This window comes from Papilio machaon, chromosome 8, assembly GCF_912999745.1.
Source record: "Papilio machaon chromosome 8, ilPapMach1.1, whole genome shotgun sequence".
NCBI lineage: Eukaryota > Metazoa > Arthropoda > Insecta > Lepidoptera > Papilionidae > Papilio > Papilio machaon.
The window spans coordinates 4,630,995-4,650,712 of NC_059993.1; the positions used below are offsets into that span (position 1 = coordinate 4,630,995).

Below are 19,718 nucleotides of genomic sequence, written 5' to 3' on the forward strand. Positions count from 1 at the left end.
AAAATAGTTGTCAATATTAATACGTGAAATATTAACCAATAGTTAATACAACTTTTTGGCGCCTTTGGCGTCTTGTGTTAGTTCAGCGCTCGGGTAGGACGGTGCTGTTTAGATGTAATAAGGTTTCGCTTGCTTTTTTATTATTTTATATTGAAATGAAAAATAATTAAAATAGTACTATGGGTGTCATATACTGTGCGTGAAATTAATACAGTGTTTTCTTATTATCAAGTTATTTGGACTTAAGTTTTAATCATGTTCGCGAATCTTATTTTTAATTGGTAAGTTTTTTTGCACGAATTAAAAACAAATATATTTTTTTTTATTTAATGGCTGATAAAAATGTTACTTTTATAAATCTACAATTTTAATATTTTGTATAAATTACATTAACTGTATTTGTCGTAGCATGGATAGTGATCATATTACATTCATAGTTAATTAGTTACAGGTTCAGTTCCAAGACAATTTTTTTTAAATAATTTTTTTAAAGGCTTTTTAATTGGTTTTTAAAGGGTTTGAGCTCGGATATAAAATAATTTATGCGTTTTTAATTGCACCATGTTTACTTGGTCTGTAACATTGGGATAACAGATGCTTGCTGCATCTGCTGCAGGATGATTAAAAGACGAGAGGAGTTATTTCCATACAAAAGAATTTTGAGTGTGAATGTTTTGTGTAAAAATATGGTGCTTTCTAATTAGTTTATAATGTCTCACGAAAGTTGAAATAGTTTAATATTTTTTCTTTATTATATTTTTGTAACTTAAGTTAAATATGGAGAACTGATCGCCAACCTTCGCTAGTCGAAGAGGCACTACAAGAAGAAGAAGAACTTAAGTTTATTATATGTATTAAGATATTTTAAGATAGGTATTCAATCCATGGATCCATGGTTCTAATTGGTTTATCTAAGTACACAGCCATCGTGGCTTTCGTTGGCCATGACATTGTATGCGCAAAAAATATTAACAATGACAATTAAATAGAAAAACATCTCGACCGCAAATCCCCTACTCGTGAGTTCAGCGTTACGACGACGATTATTCACAAAAATAACAAATAAATATTTTGAGAAATTATAAATCTAATCAAGCAACCCACCCATAATTTCCTCGAAAAGATAAACAATGTAGCTCTCAAATTACTCGCTGACAAGTTGTTACTCATATATTGTTGTTATAGTTAAAAATTGTTTCAGTAGTTTTTGAGTTTAATCGAATGTTTTTTTTTTTAAATAAAATATTTCTTACTCTTCTCTTCGTAATAATTGTACAGATGTACTATACTTTTAGACGTATACAAAAAATATACTAAGTATTACGTTATTTTTAAACTCCAGTTTGATTAATTTTTGACTGAAAAAAATGCTTTTCATTATTATTATTACATTAACATTTCTACAAGACATTCCATTATTTCAGTTTAGTTTCATTCATCACTAAATGTGATAGTTGACAATATTCTTATTTGAATGTTACGGCAGTGGACACCGACGGTTAACTACAAGCAATGTTTGTCTATAGATCTGCTTTTTTGGCGTGTCTTCCAAATTATTGATTTTTTACTAATAACTGTTCCAATGTCATGACCAAAAAGTTAGAAACACTTAATAAAAATAGAATTATGGAGAACGGAGAGATTGCGAGTTGTAAACAGACTTAAGATTCACGCTTCGAATCTGACCCTGACACGATACAATTCGGTCTCGCGGCATGCAAATAATATTCACATAAAAATTACTATTCCATCTAAAATTTACCTCTTTAATATTTTAAAATTTTCTTAATCCTTTTGATATTTGGATCCAATTATCTACGTCCTTGGCATTTGGACACTGTTGGCATTCTAAATACTTTACAAGCTGTTATCCGAATCTGTAACGGCCTGTTGTTTCCTCGATAAATTTTCAATTATTTGATTAATGAATGGTATAAGAGTTTATCTAATAAATCAATTAAAAATAAACTCAAAACTTTTATTTTGTTACTTTTTAGTGAATTTTGTTTGAGATTGTTTTTTTATGAAGTCGGCTTTTTACTAGCTAAGGATCGGAAAGGGAAGTGGATTTGGCGGAGGAGGGACACATAGAAAGCGAAAATCTTTATATGCGTCCTTTGTAGATTTAAGGGAGACAGGTAAGAATTGCGAATGTCTACGAAAAGCGGTCTCTTCGATATTTCGGTTTATAAAATCCTCTTCTGGAATAAAGATATGTTGATATATTCATGCTGTATAAAATTAAATAAGAATGCATAAAATTGCATCTTAATGTTGTTTTTACGGTTGTTTTTGGAACGAATTCAACTTTAACATATCACGACGTCTAAAAAACACAGATTACCATGTACAAGTTTTTTTACTTGTAGTGTTTAAAAGCGGCTATCAGGAAAACACTTTAAACCGCACTGTTTTTACTTTACATCTCTGCAATAAATTATTTTCTATGAATCATCTCGAGTCATACATTTGATTGTTTTGCTTTTAATCTAGTTTAGTTAACCTTTCTCTAAAATTGATGCTCTCTCGTTGACTAAATATCAATAACAACATATCAGATACAAAACAGGAATTCTTACTAGACACAACTTTTATGAAATTTTAAACTTGAATTCGTTTTGGTTAATTTTTAAATATATTTTGATATCGTATAGTATATATAGTATTATATTTTGATTTAAGAAAATGTTCCTCGCGGATTTTTTAACATATAATATATGTCTACATATTATGTAGACGCCTAGACAAATAAAATTATGTACGCAGTAGTCTGAACGAAACTTTCTACAACGTAACATGCAACAAGTAAGAAATGAATTACCTTTGTCAACTCGAACTGACCTAGGCCTCAATACGAATAAAGTGTTGTCAGTTGTCATACTGACATGCTCATTTATATTTCATGTTTATCTTTTTAACCGTGGGTTTCTGAGATCAAAGTCTGCGTTTAAAACATATTGTTATCTCTGTTTTGTCAAAGATAATGACAGGGACGACGATATGTTTTATTTACACAGAAATGTTGGTCTCATAAACCCATGGTTATAGTCAAAGATATCTTAGGTCAATTATCTCAAAATTAGTATGAGATTTTTGGTACAGGTTTGCATGATCCTAATTTAAAGCTGACATTGACATTACATTCTTTAAAATATAACTTCTAGAAAGTTTAATTGAAACCAAGATCTTCTTAATTCCTCTCAAATGATAAAAGGTAAAATGATAATACATGTAAACTAAGGACCTCTTGAAAGTTAAAGAGATGTGAGAAGAGATATTTTCGGAGTTCGGAGATTTTCGGAGACATTATTTTAAAGTGCACTTAAATATATCGCATATTAAAGCTGTAATTACAATAAATAACCTGACGCAAAATGAAAATTGTCCATAATTGTTTATTCTACGTTATATTACTCGTTATATTACTAACATTATTTCGACAAATCCGGTATCACGCTTTTTGTAGATTTTTTTGTTTAAAAATTGCGCAAACTAAATTACAGGGTGTTACACAGAACAAGGATTTAAGTTTAAAATATAGGTTTAAATCATTCTTTGTCATAGTTTAATACAATTTTAATATACTAAAATAAAATATTCGAGTACATTGTCTTGACAAAGTATTATAAATGGTCTTATGTATGTAAAAACATATATTTGAAACTTTTATTTTTATTTAAAAATTTACATAGCTGTATCTATATATTTTTATTTTATTAAGTTAATGAATTTAAAATAAATATTGACTAATCATTTCATTATCACAATTAACGAATAGAAACATTATTTAAATAGAAGGAAAAAATTAAAAAAGGTCAATGACATTACAAAATGTAGCAAATTAATTCTTTATCAAGATACTCGTAATACAGGGTTTTGAATACCAATTTATGATTATTTTGTGCGCAAAAAGTACTTAATTAAAGATAAAAAAATTTGCATTGTAAATTTAGTTTTCGTTTATTTTTAACTTAACTTCAGCAGCAACTAATATAGGAACGGCTAAAACATAATGATAATGTCTCACGAAAGTTTAAATAATAATTTAACAGCAGCTTTTAACAATAGCTATTTGGATATTAATAAATTTCTTCTAAAACATTTAACGCTAAAGCTAAGCAAATTGACTAACGTATTATTCAATCTCTTTTTCTGTTCAAACAATATATTAATTTTGAGTTTCATTTTATACTAATAATTATTCATTTTAAACCTGAATACGCGTAACGCTAAATACTTTATTTAGCGACTTTGACGGAATTAGAAAAAATAAATAACTTACAAGACCCGATGATAGTGTAGCTACCCAACAATGAAAGAATTTTTCAAATCGATTCATTCGTTTAGGATATAAACAAAGAATCAAATATTTCTTCTTTATAATAGTAGTATAAATATCAACCGCTTGTTTTCTTAGTATAGTTTACATTTAGTAACTTTTTGCTCCGTAAACTTTTTGTTGTATAAGATTTCGTGGTCATTGTTACATCAACAACTCTGATGTTCGCTACGGATTTTTTTTAATTTAGATATTTGAAAATAGAATCGTTAAATGTTTAAAATATCTAGGTGTCGTTCTATATGTGTGATATGTTTATATCAAACAGACTTTTACCGATCAAGTTGGTGTGATACAAAGAAAGGTTGGAAGAGCAGCTGAAACAGATGAGCATGCATATGTAGATGTATGAATGTTAAAAGGCTAGAGAGGTGCCAGGATGTGTGGTAAAAAGAAATTTATAATCACTGTCTACAACTTCGGGTAGAATATAATCTTTTATAATTTTATTTTAGGCGATGCTGGTGCTTGATAGTATGTTCAATATCGTTGTCAGCAGCATATCGTAATCCGTATTTCCGTCGATCACCAAACATCCTTTTCTTTATGGTCGACGATATGGTATGTTTTTTTTTACACATTAATTTTATCGATACTATTTACTTATGTACTATTCCTTTAAAACCATTCTTCGATTAAGAAATCTGGTTTGACTATTTTGTTATTCCTTTTATTGTCCTTCGATAGTGGAAACCTTTTAAATGGTTTCAAATATTTTCAGGGATGGCGGGATTTATCATTGCACGGCTCGAATCAGATACTTACGCCGAACCTCGACCGTATGGCTTACCAGAGCGTAGTACTGCAGAGTTACTATAGCGAAGCCATATGCACGCCTGCGCGCACTGCCCTACTCACAGGAGTCTATCCTAGTAAACTCGGTGAGTATGGAAATGAACATCATCTCTCTGACCTTATCGCACTATACGTAGGTGCACCCGGTTTTCGTCGTCATTTTATTTTATATCGATATTATTCACCTGATGATATTCACCAGATTCTATATGTCACCGTTGTCGCAATCCATACATCCCTTGTTTGATCTGACCCTACCTATCCCTAAATAAATCCATTTAATTGTCACATGTAATTCTTCACACTGTAATGTGTATGTATGTATGTATCTAGTAATAATAACAAACTTAAACCACATTTTATTACATTACATTACATTTATACCTCAAGATTTATAAGTTTAGTTATGGATACGTTACCTATAAAAAACTGTTCCTTACTTTGGTTACAGTTACTTTAACTACTTAGTATTCAAACAAAACAGTATAAAATGTATTGGCATAAAGTATAAGAGCATTAAGATAAATATGTAAGTGTAGTGCTTGCCAAAAATAAAAGTCTATTTAATAAGTTTCAATCTATTTGTTATTTTATAGGTGAGATTCTATAAAATAATATACCTATATTGTATTCTAAATACACATGTTTGTTAAAGGAATGCACGGCATGCCGTTGTATAACTCCGAAGATAGAGGCATTCCGCTGACGGAGAGGCTTTTGCCCTCCTACCTGAAGGAGCTGGGCTATGCGACGCATTTGGTTGGAAAATGGCATGTGGGTATGTCGAAAAAAGAATATCTACCCACGTCTAGAGGATATGATTCTCACTACGGAATGAGAGGCGGATTCATCGATTATTACACTTACAATAAAGTAGAAACTGTGAGTAAAATGCTTATTTTTTTTATTTGTAATTACAAAATAAGTATAGCGATAACAATTTAAAAAATTATGTATTTATTCGTTAACTGATAAAATATCGGTCTTGTTTTTTAAATTATCCACTGCAAAAAAAAAAAAAACGGAATGACAGAACCTTAATTAGTCCAATAAAAAACAAAACTCGTTTTCTTTTTCTTTTTAATTCGTTACGTTAATTAAAAATCTATAGATCTATAGGCTTGTTGAAAGTACTTACGAGTTTTTGATCTCTTATTAAGGGAAACTTGTTGCTTGTGTATATTTAAGAGTTTTATGAAAGTTTTCTGACCAAATTGGTACAAGGTCATGGCCACTGGTTATATGAGTATTGCAAGTTTCCAGTTGCGTGTTTGTCGCACAATTAAAATGCACGTTATGCGCAGTGACATTATGATTTAAAATCATCCAATATCTAATTATCATATCAAAGGACAAATAAATGTATATTTAATTTAAAATAAACAAAAGATTTTTACAATAATAAAAAGTATTTCTATTCTATGTTTGTATTCTTTGCATTTTTAAATCACACATCTGGGCGAGTTGCAAATTTAATGAAACTAGCAAAAAAGGTTTTACTTTGTATTTATCTTCCGTTTTGACACATTTTACTGAACCATTACAGATAAAAAAACATATGTCTGGTATAGTGACTAGCTTAAAAACATAGTAGCTTAAAAACAATAAGTTCTGAAAAAAAATAACAAAGTCTGAACGATTTCTATGAAAATTTCTGATGATTTTCTTTTACTATGAACATTAAAACATAACTTGACAAATACTAGTTATATCGCTATACAACAATGTATGTTCAGAGGGGTTGTTAGATTTGATAACGAGATAAACAACGAACCGTGATTGCAGGAAATGGAATAACTGTTTACTATGGCAATCTCTCAATCGTGTAAAATACAATGGTGCAGTAATGCCAACGTTATTTCATGGTACACAGGCCGATATAGTGAAATGTAAATTTCAGTGAATTAAATGCCACCTCCAAGATGCATTAAATTCTGCTCTTGTATGTAACTTTTGCATATTTTTTATTTCAGTGGCCTAACGGACGTTTACTGTTTGGCTTAGATCTTTTTAACAACGACAAACCGCAGGAGGAAGAGCAACGTTATATCGTAGATGCACTCACAGACAGGGCTGTTAACGGTAATTTTAGTGACTACAAGATTAACTATAACTCTGATGACATTCAAACAATTTTTGGGCATCTCTAAATTGTAATCTAAAATAATTAAATTATTGTACAATGTCATCTATTAACCGATGCTAAAAGTTATTTTAAAAACAAATTTTTATACGTTTTAATAATACTTACAGTGATCAGACGGCACAACTCATCGAGTCCACTATTCCTTCACATCACACACAATGCACCACACGCTGGCAATGGAGGCGGCGCTCTCCAGCCCCCCTTGTATTCCTCAATCAAACATAGACACATTGCTAATTCCGATCGGCGTCTATATGCAGGTACCAATTTGTGAAATCGGTGGATAGTTTCATACGTCATAAATTATAGATTTTACATTACACGAAACATTTATTTACAGAAATAGTCTCACACATTGATCAAAGTTTTGGAGAAGTAGTGAGAGCTCTTTCAGAAAACGGTATGCTAGAGGATACCATTATTATATTCGCATCAGATAATGGCGCCCCAACTATAGGAGAATTTTCGAATTGGGGCATTAATTTACCTTTTAGAGGAAAGAAAAATACTCCTTGGGAAGGAGCAGTGAGAGTGCCAGCTTTCATTTGGCATTCGTCGTTCACACCTACGGTATGGAATGGTCTTATGCATATAACAGATTGGCTTCCCACTTTACTGGCAGCAGCTGGAGGAAAAGTCGATAAAAAGATTGACGGCGTCAACCAATGGGAATCGATCATTCGAAATTCAAATTCTCAAAGAAATGAGGTCTTAATAGCCGTCGAAGACAGTAGTAGAAATATCTACGGTGCATATAGATCAGGAGATTACAAAATTGTTATTGGTAACGTAACTGGCGTAAGTAACGACTATTATGGAGAAGAGTTTTTAGCTATTAAAGGAAAAGAGCCAGAATATTTACCAAGTTTAAGATCTTGCGTAGTTTCAAGAATATTTGATAGAATGGGAATATATAGACAAAAGGAGGATATATTGGCAATGAGAAGAGCTGCTACAATAAAGGCACAGGGTCCGTTTACAAACGTAACTTTGTGCATACCGACGCTGAGTGAGTAAATTTATTTATGGCAACGTTGATGTAATTTTATGATACAATTTTTTAACGACTAATTTACGTCTTTTTAGCCCGAGGATGCCTTTACAATGTTCGAGAAGATCCAGGTGAAAGGAATGATTTATGGCAGAGGGAAAACAGCATCGCTACAAGACTGATCAACAGGCTGAGAGAACTTTGGGCGATGCAGCTGAGAAGGGGCCCGCCCGCTTTGAGTGCAGCCTCTGATCCAGCTAATTTTAATTATATTTGGATGCCGTGGATTAAAAGTAACTGTACAACTGTAGCAACAACATCCGATTATTCTAATAAAAATACTATTTCTTATATAAGTTTAGATGACGGGAAAAGAACTGAAGTTAAAAATTTAACACTTTCAGCAGTAGTAAATTGCGAGGGTACAACTATACTTAAAAACTTTTTCTGTATCTTAAGAAGTGTTTTCTAGTTCAATTATTTTAAGTTTTTGTTGATTAGTACTGTATGTAAAACATAAATATCAATATATTGTTAGAGTTTTCTTAAAAATCCCTCACGATATTTACTTTGTTAAGTCAAGACTTGTTTATGAGATTAATACATAATCTATACAAAACCTCTCTCATAGTTTCCTTGTCGATAACCTAATACTTACTAACCTTCATATAATTATGCGAGAGACTAGCTTTGACCTCAGTATCCCAATTTATCAAAACTTTTCTTCTAAATGAAACAAAAGAAGGCATGGTTTCATTATGAATATGTCCAATAAGATGTAGTTTCATACAATATTTAATTTCAAATAATATTGTTTAATGCGAAGTAGATAACAATACATTTTCATCAATAACAACAATAGCAGTTGTAATAAGAAAATTTCCATTTTTTCCTCAAAGATTTCTGTGCTTTTATGGTGAATGTTAACTACAAAATAGCAGTACAAAATAATGTTTGACATTTTTATGTTTCTTTGACATTTAAATATTTATTGCATAAGAGAAAACTATAATTTACAAAGGTTTGTTACAATTTTTAATAAAAATTAAGACATATTCACCACGTTTCATTTCCATATCAAGTCAAGCACCAAGGCATGCAAATAATTCGATTTCTTAATTTTGAGTAATTTTGCTTTTACACACTAACGTTTTTCAAAAAAAAAAAGAAAATTGACGTCGTGACAACAGTTATTGTAATCAGTTGCAAAATAAATTAGATGTGAGCATCGAAAGTGGCTAATAGAGTCGTTGTTTGTTCTTTCTCTTATTTCAAAAGCTCCTGTCATGGAAATACATGCAATAAAAACATAACCGTTTTTAGCAGAAATTAATAGCAATTTTGTACATTTGACAATAGCCAAACGGCTTTAACGATGAAATTTTGTGTTTATGTAAGGTTTTTATTCTTAAACTAGCTGTCGCCACGCAACTCCATCCGCGCATTAAAAAAATAGCTTAATATTAAATTTAATTTAGCCTGTGGGTTCTTCCACACTATGCTCTACATCTGTGCCAAAGTTCATCAAGATCCGTTGACCCGTTCCGGATATACCTTCAAACAAACATCCATCCATCCATCCATCTAAACATTGGCATTTATAATATTTATAAGATTTAAAACAATCTTTTGCTTGAAAATTAAAATATCTTAGAGAACAATAACTCAAAGCTAAACTTGGTTCATAGGTTTTCTACTTTACTTTTTCCGAGAAAAAACAATACTAAGGTTTATCATATTCTGTATGCAAATGTAAATAAATAAATAAAATAAATCAGACGGAGATGGTTCCGAACGTAATTATTCATGCGTTTTGTTTATAAAATATAGATGAGTGGAGTCGCATTCTCAGCTGATGAAATGGTAATGAGATCCTGCGTAATAAAATAATCATAACAATGCATTTTCACAAGATATATTGAAGGGGAACAATGTGACCTCGGCACTACGCAAGGCTACCGTGGTCGTGACATCTTGACTACGCACAGGAACAACTAAATTCCCGCTTTCTGTAGATTTTTAAAATAAAAATTATCTTATGAATTATCAATTCAATTAAGGCGACTATAATGTAATGTAAGTAATTTTTTTGTTTTTATTTTTCCAATTTTAAAATTAACAATTTTAGAATAATTCTGCTATAACCAGTAAAATAACACTGCAATGTCTGTAATAGATGTAATGAAATAATTATTTTTTTTTTTCATTTAATTGACAAAATCGACAAATGTTGCTAAATGACAATTTTGTATTGGTGTATATTTAATCTTGATTTCAATCATAACTGTGCTAGCATCTTATATTAGTTCATATATACGTCGAAGATAGCGTTGTGTACGTTTTCTGAAGTCAGATTGTATCAACCGGTTAGACAGCTTGTGCGGTGGCATCTTGTTAGAAACAAATAAGAATCTAAATTTTCTAACCAGTATTGGACATTTTAAAATAAAATAAAGGTAAGTAATATAGCTTTTACTCAATCTCAGATAATTTATTATGTTAAAGGACGAAAGTCGTAAATTATTTATCTTATTTTTAATTCATCAATCATCTAGTTTAATTTGCCGAAATTTTTTCACAATAAAAAAATGTAATGATAAAGTTATGAAATGAACATCTGGTGGTTACGGAGAAATAAGGTTTCGTTAGATTTTTGTAGGAATTTTAATTAAAAAAAATTCATTTAAATTTCGGATTAGTTAAATCGGAAAATAACATTTGATGTACATTTTCAATATAAAATGTTTTTGTATCTCTATCTACCGATTCATCTCTACATAAACTGATGAGAGTCTAATTTTTACTAAACTTATTATTAAATCTGTCTTTACAATTTAAACAGTTGCTTTGTTGTAACTCGATAAAATAGATCGATATTACTGATGTCTCAAGTTGAATGGGTCAAACAATCAAAGTTACATGATTTATCGTCGGTTTCCAAGACCGTTTCCCGTTTTAAGCCATATTGTTATCTCTGTTTTGACAAAGATAATGAAAGGGATACCGATAAGTTTTATATTTTTTGGTCTCGGAAACCAAAGGTTAGAATGTTAGAACTCTATATCAATAGATGATTAAACTGAAGGGCATTGATTATTACGTTCTCTATCTCAATATAAATTTTTTATTATTATTTTTTAACTTTGACATGTAGAGGATAACATTTGGCACATTTATTCAAGAAATGATAGATTTTAATTCTACAAGTACATCAACATTTCTCGAAATAAAATAAAACGGAGATTGTTTTGTTTCAATTGTCTATTTATGAAATGTATGAAAATATGTATATATATTTATGAATGCATTTTTATTTATGAATTGTCTATTTATGTCGTATTCAAAGTAATACTTTGACCTGGGACATTGCATAGTATTAAAAAAAAATGCTTCGAAGCCGTCTTGTAATAAGCGCTCCGTGATAATAACACGGAAATGAAGCGTTACACGTATTTTTATACTTTTATATGTTCTTTTACAACAGCTATCACAGTAACTACCACAATAATGTCTGAATAATTAATGTCTTTTACGTATCGTCTCGTAATTGTTAATAAAAAATGTCCATATCATTACGGGTCAGGTCATTAACCGATATGCGTAATAATAACTAATAATATTATATTAATTTCTAATCTTACAATTGTATACGTTATCATTGTGGATGGCTATAAAGGTAGAGGAAGACCAAAGAAAATATGAATAGATTGTGTGAAAGAGGATATGCATAAGAAGCGGGTAAATTCAGATATGATGACTGATAGAGATGTATAGAGGAGTAGTACGAGTACATACTGTGCCGACCCTCCATAGGGATAAGGGCAGGTTGATGATGATGACAATTGTATACATTACCATGCTAATGTATACAATTGCTGTGACTGTTAGATGAAATACGCGTCAGTTTTATAAACGTGTGTAAAACAGATTTTAATCAAACAAGCTGCCGGTTATATCTCTCAGAAAATATGCATACAAGCAAAAAGCGTGACATTACAGCTACAGTACGAAAAGGACGATTCGACACTTTTTGGACATTGACAAGAGCACCTGTACAAATATTCTTGTCGGTTTATAGATTGTTTCATATCATGGCTAATGATTATCGAAAAACTATATAAAGCTATTGTAATCCCTTATACTCTCATTGAAACTGTGATAGAATCATCCAAATCTCCTTATTCGCGGTTTCACAATACGTGGGCACTAAAAATGTAGGCAATTGTAGGGTATTCACGCCCAAAATGTTTGGTAGCTATAACATACCGCTTAAAAATGCGGAGATTTGACTGTAGTGATATGTGTTTGTAGGAACCTTTCGGCAGTGGAAACTCAATTGAAATAATATGATGTATAATGATCACTGTCAAGAGTAATTTTGAAGTGCGAATAAAGTAAGTAGAAGAAGAAGAAACATGAGAAGGAAATAAGAATAAGAAAGAAAAGGCCCCGTATTTTTCATAACAATGACAGAAATAAAATACCTGCTTTTGTTTTTGTTTTCTAACTTCTTCGTTTTTGTTTAATTACATTCAAACAATTAATTTAATCAATATATACAGCTGGTTCTTACTGTATTTTTTATTTCAGAATGTGGTCAGGCAGCTTGTGTTTTGTACTCATAATTATATTATTGTCAGATGTACAAAAAGTTGAAGGAGAATGGAAGAGACCTAACATTGTCTTTATTATTGCGGATGATATGGTAATATTCTATTTTTGTATCAATCACTTACTTCAAGAATTCAAATTCACCTTAGTAAGGGCGCGAAATTGTGCCACGAAAACATCAAAATAGAGTGAACTATTACACGTCGTCTTCGTTTACGGGTTACTATTTTGTTATTCTAATTGATAAGTGCATTCAATACTACTTATACTTCAGGGTTACGATGATGTTAGCTTTCACGGTTCAGATCAGATTATGACGCCGAACATCGACCTGCTGGCTTACACGGGCGTTGCTTTGGAGAGATACTACAGTCATGCAGCATGTACGCCATCGCGATCTGCTCTACTCACTGGCAAATATGCTCACGTTACAGGTTTGTTACACAATTGCTTATGATAGATCAACAATCAGGAATATGGACCAAAATATACTAGGAGTAGAGGAGATAGTACAATAGAAACCGTTACTAGCAACTAACTTAAACATACCAAGAAGCGTATTCTATCATTATTTTGATCATTATGTCATGTTGTAGGTATGCAAGGATATCCTCTAACAAACAGCGAAGATAGGGGTCTGCCAGTTACTGAGAAAATTATGCCCCAATATTTCAAAGAGCTCGGTTACGCGACTCACTTGGTCGGCAAATGGCACGTCGGCCAATCCCGCACTGATTTCCTGCCAACGATGCGGGGATTTGATACTCATTTTGGTCACAGAGGAGGTTTTATAGATTATTATGAATATACACTTCAGGAAGAGGTATTTTATGAATACTCTTTGAAGTTTAAACAATTTCAATACTATGGAATAAAACAAGCAAATAGTTCACTTATCATATTAAAACCTTTTTAACAGAATGGTGTTGAGGAAGTGACTGGATTTGGACTATTCAGAAATTTAAGTGTGGCTTGGAATGACGAGGGTTACATCACAGATCTTTATACAAAGGAGGCGAAATCAAGTAATATGCATAGTATTTCCTAAATGCCCAGCCTACATTTTAAATCGTTTCCATTTTTTCTTCTAAATATGTTGAAGTTCGGTAGTCTATAAGAATCGAGCACCCTTACAGACCTTAACTATTAAGTAATTGGCACATTACCCCATCTTGTATTTGTATGGACCATAATGACAACCTGATTTACAAATAAATGTTTTCCATTTCAGTAATTATGTCACACAATGATTCCCAGCCGTTACTCCTAGTTGTAGCACACAACGCACCACATTCGGCTAACACAGCCGCTGTATTGCAAGCACCTCCTGATGCAGTTAGGTCCATGCGACATATTGAGTCACCTCAAAGGAGAATTTACGCAGGTAATACAGAGTACGCAGCTTAAACAGAGCGTAAAGATTTAGATGAAGTTCAATGAAAAGATTAATTAATAGTTTTAATCTCGCCATAAATCTTTTTCAGGAATGGTCAAAAGACTGGATGAAAGCGTTGGGGAAATAGTTAATACACTATTAGAAAAGAATATTATTAATAACACTATCATCGTGTTTGTATCTGACAATGGTGGCATGACATCGGGCGATTCAATGAATTATGCATCAAACTGGCCTTTGCGAGGTCTTAAAATGTCCCCTTTTGAAGGTGGTATTAGAGTGAACGGACTGATATGGTCTCAAAATTTGACCGAGAATAATCATTCTTGGAAAGGATACTTTCATGTATCTGATTGGTTACCGACATTGATGAGAGCCGTTGGTGCAGACCCGCCATTAGGAATTGATGGCTTTGATCTGTGGGATAACATTATTAAAAACAAACCCTCTAAAAGAACTGAAATGTATGAGTTTGATGATATTGGAGGGCACTATACAATTTTTTTTAACGAATACAAACTGGTGACAGGACATGTACCAACCGAGTTGGGAGATTATGAAGGTGGTGAAGAACTTAAATCTATTATAGGAAATGGGCCCGACTACAACGATACTCTACAAAACAGTGTCATGTATGACGTGCTTTGCAGTATAGGAAAACCATTTGATTTTGAAAAAGCTAAGCTTCGAGACAAATTAAAATTAACTTGCCACGAAGAAGTCGAGAAAAATCCTCACCTTTGCTTTCCACAAAACAGTAAGTTGCAATTATAACAAATTCTTTTCGAACATAGTTGTGTTGTTTTTAAATAAAATTGTTCAATAAAAATTAGTCTATGTTTTCTGAAAGTAATTGATTTTATGTTACGTTATATGAAATAAAGTTAGCTTAATATATTTTAATGAAATATTAATTGAAAAAAAAAATGTATTTGAATCAATCGTACATATACATAATTGTATAATTGTCTTTCTAGCTTTATGGTGCTTGTACAATGTTATAGAGGACCCATGTGAAACGGAAAACCTGAGCGAAAATAACCAAGGGTTTATTCGAAGCATGTTGAATAGACTACAAAAGGAGATAGCCAGAAGCATACCAAGACAAAAAGTAAAAAGGGACCCTAGATCTTCGCCACGCTTACATAACTACACTTGGGACGTCTGGGCTGACGACATTAACCCAAGTTTAGTTAGTAGTTAAGATAATAACGACGATTTACTTAAATATTATTAGGAAATTAACTGTTAAATTAAAATGGGTGAACAATTAGTACGGTAAAATATGTATAAGAAGTAAATGCACCCCATTAAAATAATATTATGCATAATACAATTACAAACAGTACAAATGTTTATAAATTTAGAAACTTATTATTCGTAAAGGAGTAGGTAAATTCAATGGATTTTAAAAATCCTTTGTTTTCAAAAGCAATGATTCTTCAATAAGTATTTGTTATGTTGTATTCATTAATATTTCAGGGAGTCGTCAACATATACTTTAAAAAATTATGAACCGTAAGATATAACTAGCTTGTATTTTAAATTATTGCAAATTAAAGGTTTTTACGTTAAAATTAAAGTAAAAGCTATACAACTGTTCCTAAATAATAAAACAAATAATTAAAGACTTGTCAAGAAATCACATTTAAGACGCCGTTGGTTTTTCCCTAAACGCATTTTTTAAATGTTTACGTACATGTGAAAATGTTACACCTATTTGTTTAATTACAATTGTATTTTGAACTTGTTACTGTATTATTTGTATAATATATATATATATATATATACATACATATAATGTTATCATATATGTTACTTTGATTATTTTAAAGATTATTTTAGAGTCATTGCGAGATATTTTACTGTAGATATTTATTTTTTTCTAAAGTATTCAAAACCTGTTGGACCATTCACTTCATTCAAAAAAAATATCACTTCGCCTTAAAAGTTATTTTGTAACAAAGCTTTTAAGTCCGCTACACACCTTCAGTTTTAACTATACCTATACCTTTGGAGTGTTCAGTTAAATCGTATGTGCGTAAAACTGAAAGTGTGTAACGGGCTTTAGAAATACTTATCAATTTCTGCCACATTCACTTTTATTTTCAACTTAAAAAGGTGTTTGTATTTGACAAACATAATGGAAATTGATTTTAATAAAATGTTTAGAATAATGATATTTGCAATGCGAGTGAATAGATCCCATCCAGATATAGCGAGAGATAGGAAATGGGTTCTGCAATTTATTTGTGTTCACGGAATATTTTTTATAATGTTCTGCGCTTTGGTTTACAGTATTGTTTTTTATGATATAAAAAGCAAAGATTTCACACAAGCGTGTTCGAATGGCGCTATATGCATTGTATTCATTGTTGTCACGTTTAAGTACAGCGTTATGTTATATTATCAAAACTTATTCAAAGATATGATACAAATAATGAAAAATGATTACAAATTATCTACAGAATTACCATTAGAGGAGCAACAAATTGTATTACACTTTGCTTTAAAAGGCAAAGGAGTTTTGAAACTGTGGCTTATAGTATCTATTTGTACAGCTTCTCTTTTTCCAGTAAAATCTATAGTTTTAATGATTTATTACAAGATTATAGGCGATTTCAAATTCGTTCTTCTTTACGATTTGACGTATCCTGCAGGATTAGAAGAGCATAAAAATGAACCGGGAACATTTGCTATTCTATACATAGCATTCTTATTTTATGATTTCTATTCAATGTTCATGTATATAGCATTTGCACCACTGGGTCCAATATTTATGCTTCATGTATGTGGTCAGTTAGAACTTGTTAGAAATAGACTGTTAATGATCTATCCTAATAATTCATTTGATAACGAGAAAGTATTGAATAATTTTAAAGATATTATAGTGCATTTGCAGAAAATTTACAGGTAAGTTGGAACAATCATATTTATTATTTACGTAAAATGTTATTCATATGCATTTTATTTTTTTACAGTTTTGTAGAAGATTTAAAGTCAAGCTTTAAATTATTGTATGAAATGACATTGAAAGCTACAATTTTAATACTTCCTATTACATTTTTTTTGGTAATACAGGTGCGTATTACGTTTATAATTTTTAAAGCAATAAAAAATATATTCCTTTTAAAGCTATAAGGTGTGCAATTTAAAATTAATTACTGTTACAGTCTTTTAAAGATGGTGAAGTTAGTTTAGAATTTATAACGATAATAATCGGAGCTATAACGTTAAGCGGTATTCCTTGCTACTATAGCGATTTATTAATGGAAACGGTAAGTTTTTAGGTTTTTTACTATTTAAATATTGGTTTTTTTAGGTTCTCTCCAAACTAATCTTAAGATTCAGATGTTTGTTTATTTTTAAATAACTCTTTTAAAACAAAATATAATTAAAATTCCATTTAATTTCTTGATTGTTTTAAAGAACTTTATTTTAATTAATAAATTATTCTCCATTATATGATACAGACGTACGAGTAGACTGTTTCCTTTATTTGTAACTTTTATAGGGAGAAAGTGTGCGTTTAGCTTTATACTCCTCTAAATGGGAAATATACTGGGATAAACGTGTGCGTTCAATACTTCTTGTTGCGCTGGTGCGCACGGAGAGACCGGTGGCCATTCGCTCTATGTTCGGACCTTTGTGTCTTGTCGCACTTACTGATGTGAGTTAAATTACGACCTGCTATAACCTTGATGTACTCGTAGTAATTAAAATTAATTTTTGTTTTTCATTTCCAGGTTTTTCATCATTCATACGCGATATTTAATCTAATGAATGCTGCATGGAATTAAAAAAAAACATGTTTCAATGCACACTTGTCTTTCTACATTATTTAAATTGCACTGTAAAAATAAAGAATACAATAAATTGAGTATTTTCATTATCAACTCAACGTAAGTTAATAAAATAGGAATATCTGTATGTGAACACTTTTCCCTATGTTATTTCTACAGTCCCTCAAGCCATGCTTAATTGGTTAAAATTATATGTAAAAGAGAATATCAAGCTTCAGTACCTAATGAGGCGTTTTGTGTCCACTCGGCCGTTCTTTGATCATGGCGTAGCAAAGGGGGAAATTTGGCGACAGTTGTTCATTCGGCTGACGTAGCATTACATTTAATTAACACTAAAATTTAATTTTAGCTTAAAATTATTATTTAAACTTCGTAATAATTTTTCAAAATATTATTACTTTTTCTGTCTCTATAATTAAACTGGTCATTACATTTAAATAATAAAAGTTTATATGGGAAAGATATAAAAGATGATAGATGTAAAATTTATAAAAGATAATCTACTTGACAAAAAGAAATGGCAAAATTTTATTGTACTGGTATTTTGGCAGTGAAAACCCACTGTAAGATATGCCAAAACGATTGGAAAGACAGTAAAATTTTGTGCCGATTCCAAATAGAGTGCATAGGACTGGGCGAATTTTAATCATGGAAAGGTATAGTAGTAATTAATCTGTGACGGCACCGACTGGTTTCGGACCCTTTGGGGGACCATCTTCAGGGCGAGTGTTTATTTTGAATTCTTCATGGTCGCCTCGCGTCTCGCACTAGCACATTTTGACATTATAGTACGTAATGTTTTATTACTTATTTACTTGTGCACAATATACTAGGTTAATTTTAGTGACCTATTAACCAGTTTTATGTTTCATATTATAACAATATAGGACATTTGGCAAGAGACGAGAATATAACACATTTAATAGAAGTGTGAAAAAATTGCAAGACTGCCAGCGCCTTTGATTTATAATGTACTTATATTTGCAGTTTTTTTTTAATGAACAATCTTTTATTTCTTATTAAATTCATGATCATTTAAACCAAATGTTATCATTTAAAAAATAATTTTGTTTCAACTGCAATTGTCGCTACAAATTCTAGCCATGGTAGAGAAACACGATTTTTTGGATTTCAATTCCAAATACCCGCAGTGTAACAGCCGTTGCTAAAATGCTATCGGAAATGCTTTTTACATTTTCCAATTTATCCGTGTTGTTTGAAATAATTTTTATTTAGCTAGAAATTTTTGTAAAAGGTATAGTGCGATTTAGAATAAGTTTGTAGCAGCTATCTCTTTTAAAGCATTTTAGGATTTTCTTTTTCCATTTCCTTTACTTTTCTCACTTCTTTAGTCATACATCTACGTAAACATGATTTTCAGTTACGTCTACTTAAATTGTAATAGAACAATGAACAAATTAGTATTTTTAACCATATTTTTGCTGTTGCGGAACAAATTTTTATTAATATTAAAATTCAATGACCGATAAGATACGAGAGTGAAATAAGAATTTAGGAACTCATGAAACTTTGACTATAAAAGTAATTTGCATAAGCAGAGGAACATCTGGCTCTTCTGAGTAATTTCACTTTAAAGGAATACGTTGTAAAATTCTAAAAAGGAACGTTATAGGAAG

General features: G+C 31.0%; 3 protein-coding genes across 3 annotated transcripts; all 3 read left to right on the forward strand.

Moving 5' to 3' along the window:
• The first annotated feature begins 93 nt into the window (after nucleotides 1-93).
• LOC106718139 (arylsulfatase B) lies at nucleotides 94-8,780 on the forward strand. The gene is made up of 8 exons (XM_014512154.2): nucleotides 94-281; nucleotides 4,795-4,900; nucleotides 5,061-5,220; nucleotides 5,790-6,016; nucleotides 7,108-7,216; nucleotides 7,388-7,540; nucleotides 7,621-8,289; nucleotides 8,367-8,780. The coding sequence occupies exons 1-8, from the start codon at nucleotides 256-258 to the stop codon at nucleotides 8,741-8,743; spliced, it is 1,827 nt and encodes a 608-aa protein (XP_014367640.2). The 5' UTR covers nucleotides 94-255; the 3' UTR covers nucleotides 8,744-8,780.
• A 3,809-nt stretch (nucleotides 8,781-12,589) lies between these two features.
• LOC106717960 (arylsulfatase B) lies at nucleotides 12,590-15,551 on the forward strand. The gene is made up of 8 exons (XM_014511955.2): nucleotides 12,590-12,665; nucleotides 12,862-12,976; nucleotides 13,157-13,316; nucleotides 13,479-13,705; nucleotides 13,802-13,907; nucleotides 14,114-14,266; nucleotides 14,367-15,035; nucleotides 15,256-15,551. Exons 1-8 carry the CDS (start codon nucleotides 12,628-12,630, stop codon nucleotides 15,480-15,482), a joined length of 1,695 nt encoding a protein of 564 aa, XP_014367441.2. The 5' UTR covers nucleotides 12,590-12,627; the 3' UTR covers nucleotides 15,483-15,551.
• A 613-nt stretch (nucleotides 15,552-16,164) lies between these two features.
• LOC106718383 lies at nucleotides 16,165-18,095 on the forward strand. Its single transcript, XM_014512458.2, has 5 exons — nucleotides 16,165-17,191; nucleotides 17,260-17,359; nucleotides 17,452-17,556; nucleotides 17,793-17,948; nucleotides 18,025-18,095. The coding sequence occupies exons 1-5, from the start codon at nucleotides 16,422-16,424 to the stop codon at nucleotides 18,076-18,078; spliced, it is 1,185 nt and encodes a 394-aa protein (XP_014367944.2). The 5' UTR covers nucleotides 16,165-16,421; the 3' UTR covers nucleotides 18,079-18,095.
• The last annotated feature ends 1,623 nt before the right edge of the window (nucleotides 18,096-19,718 follow it).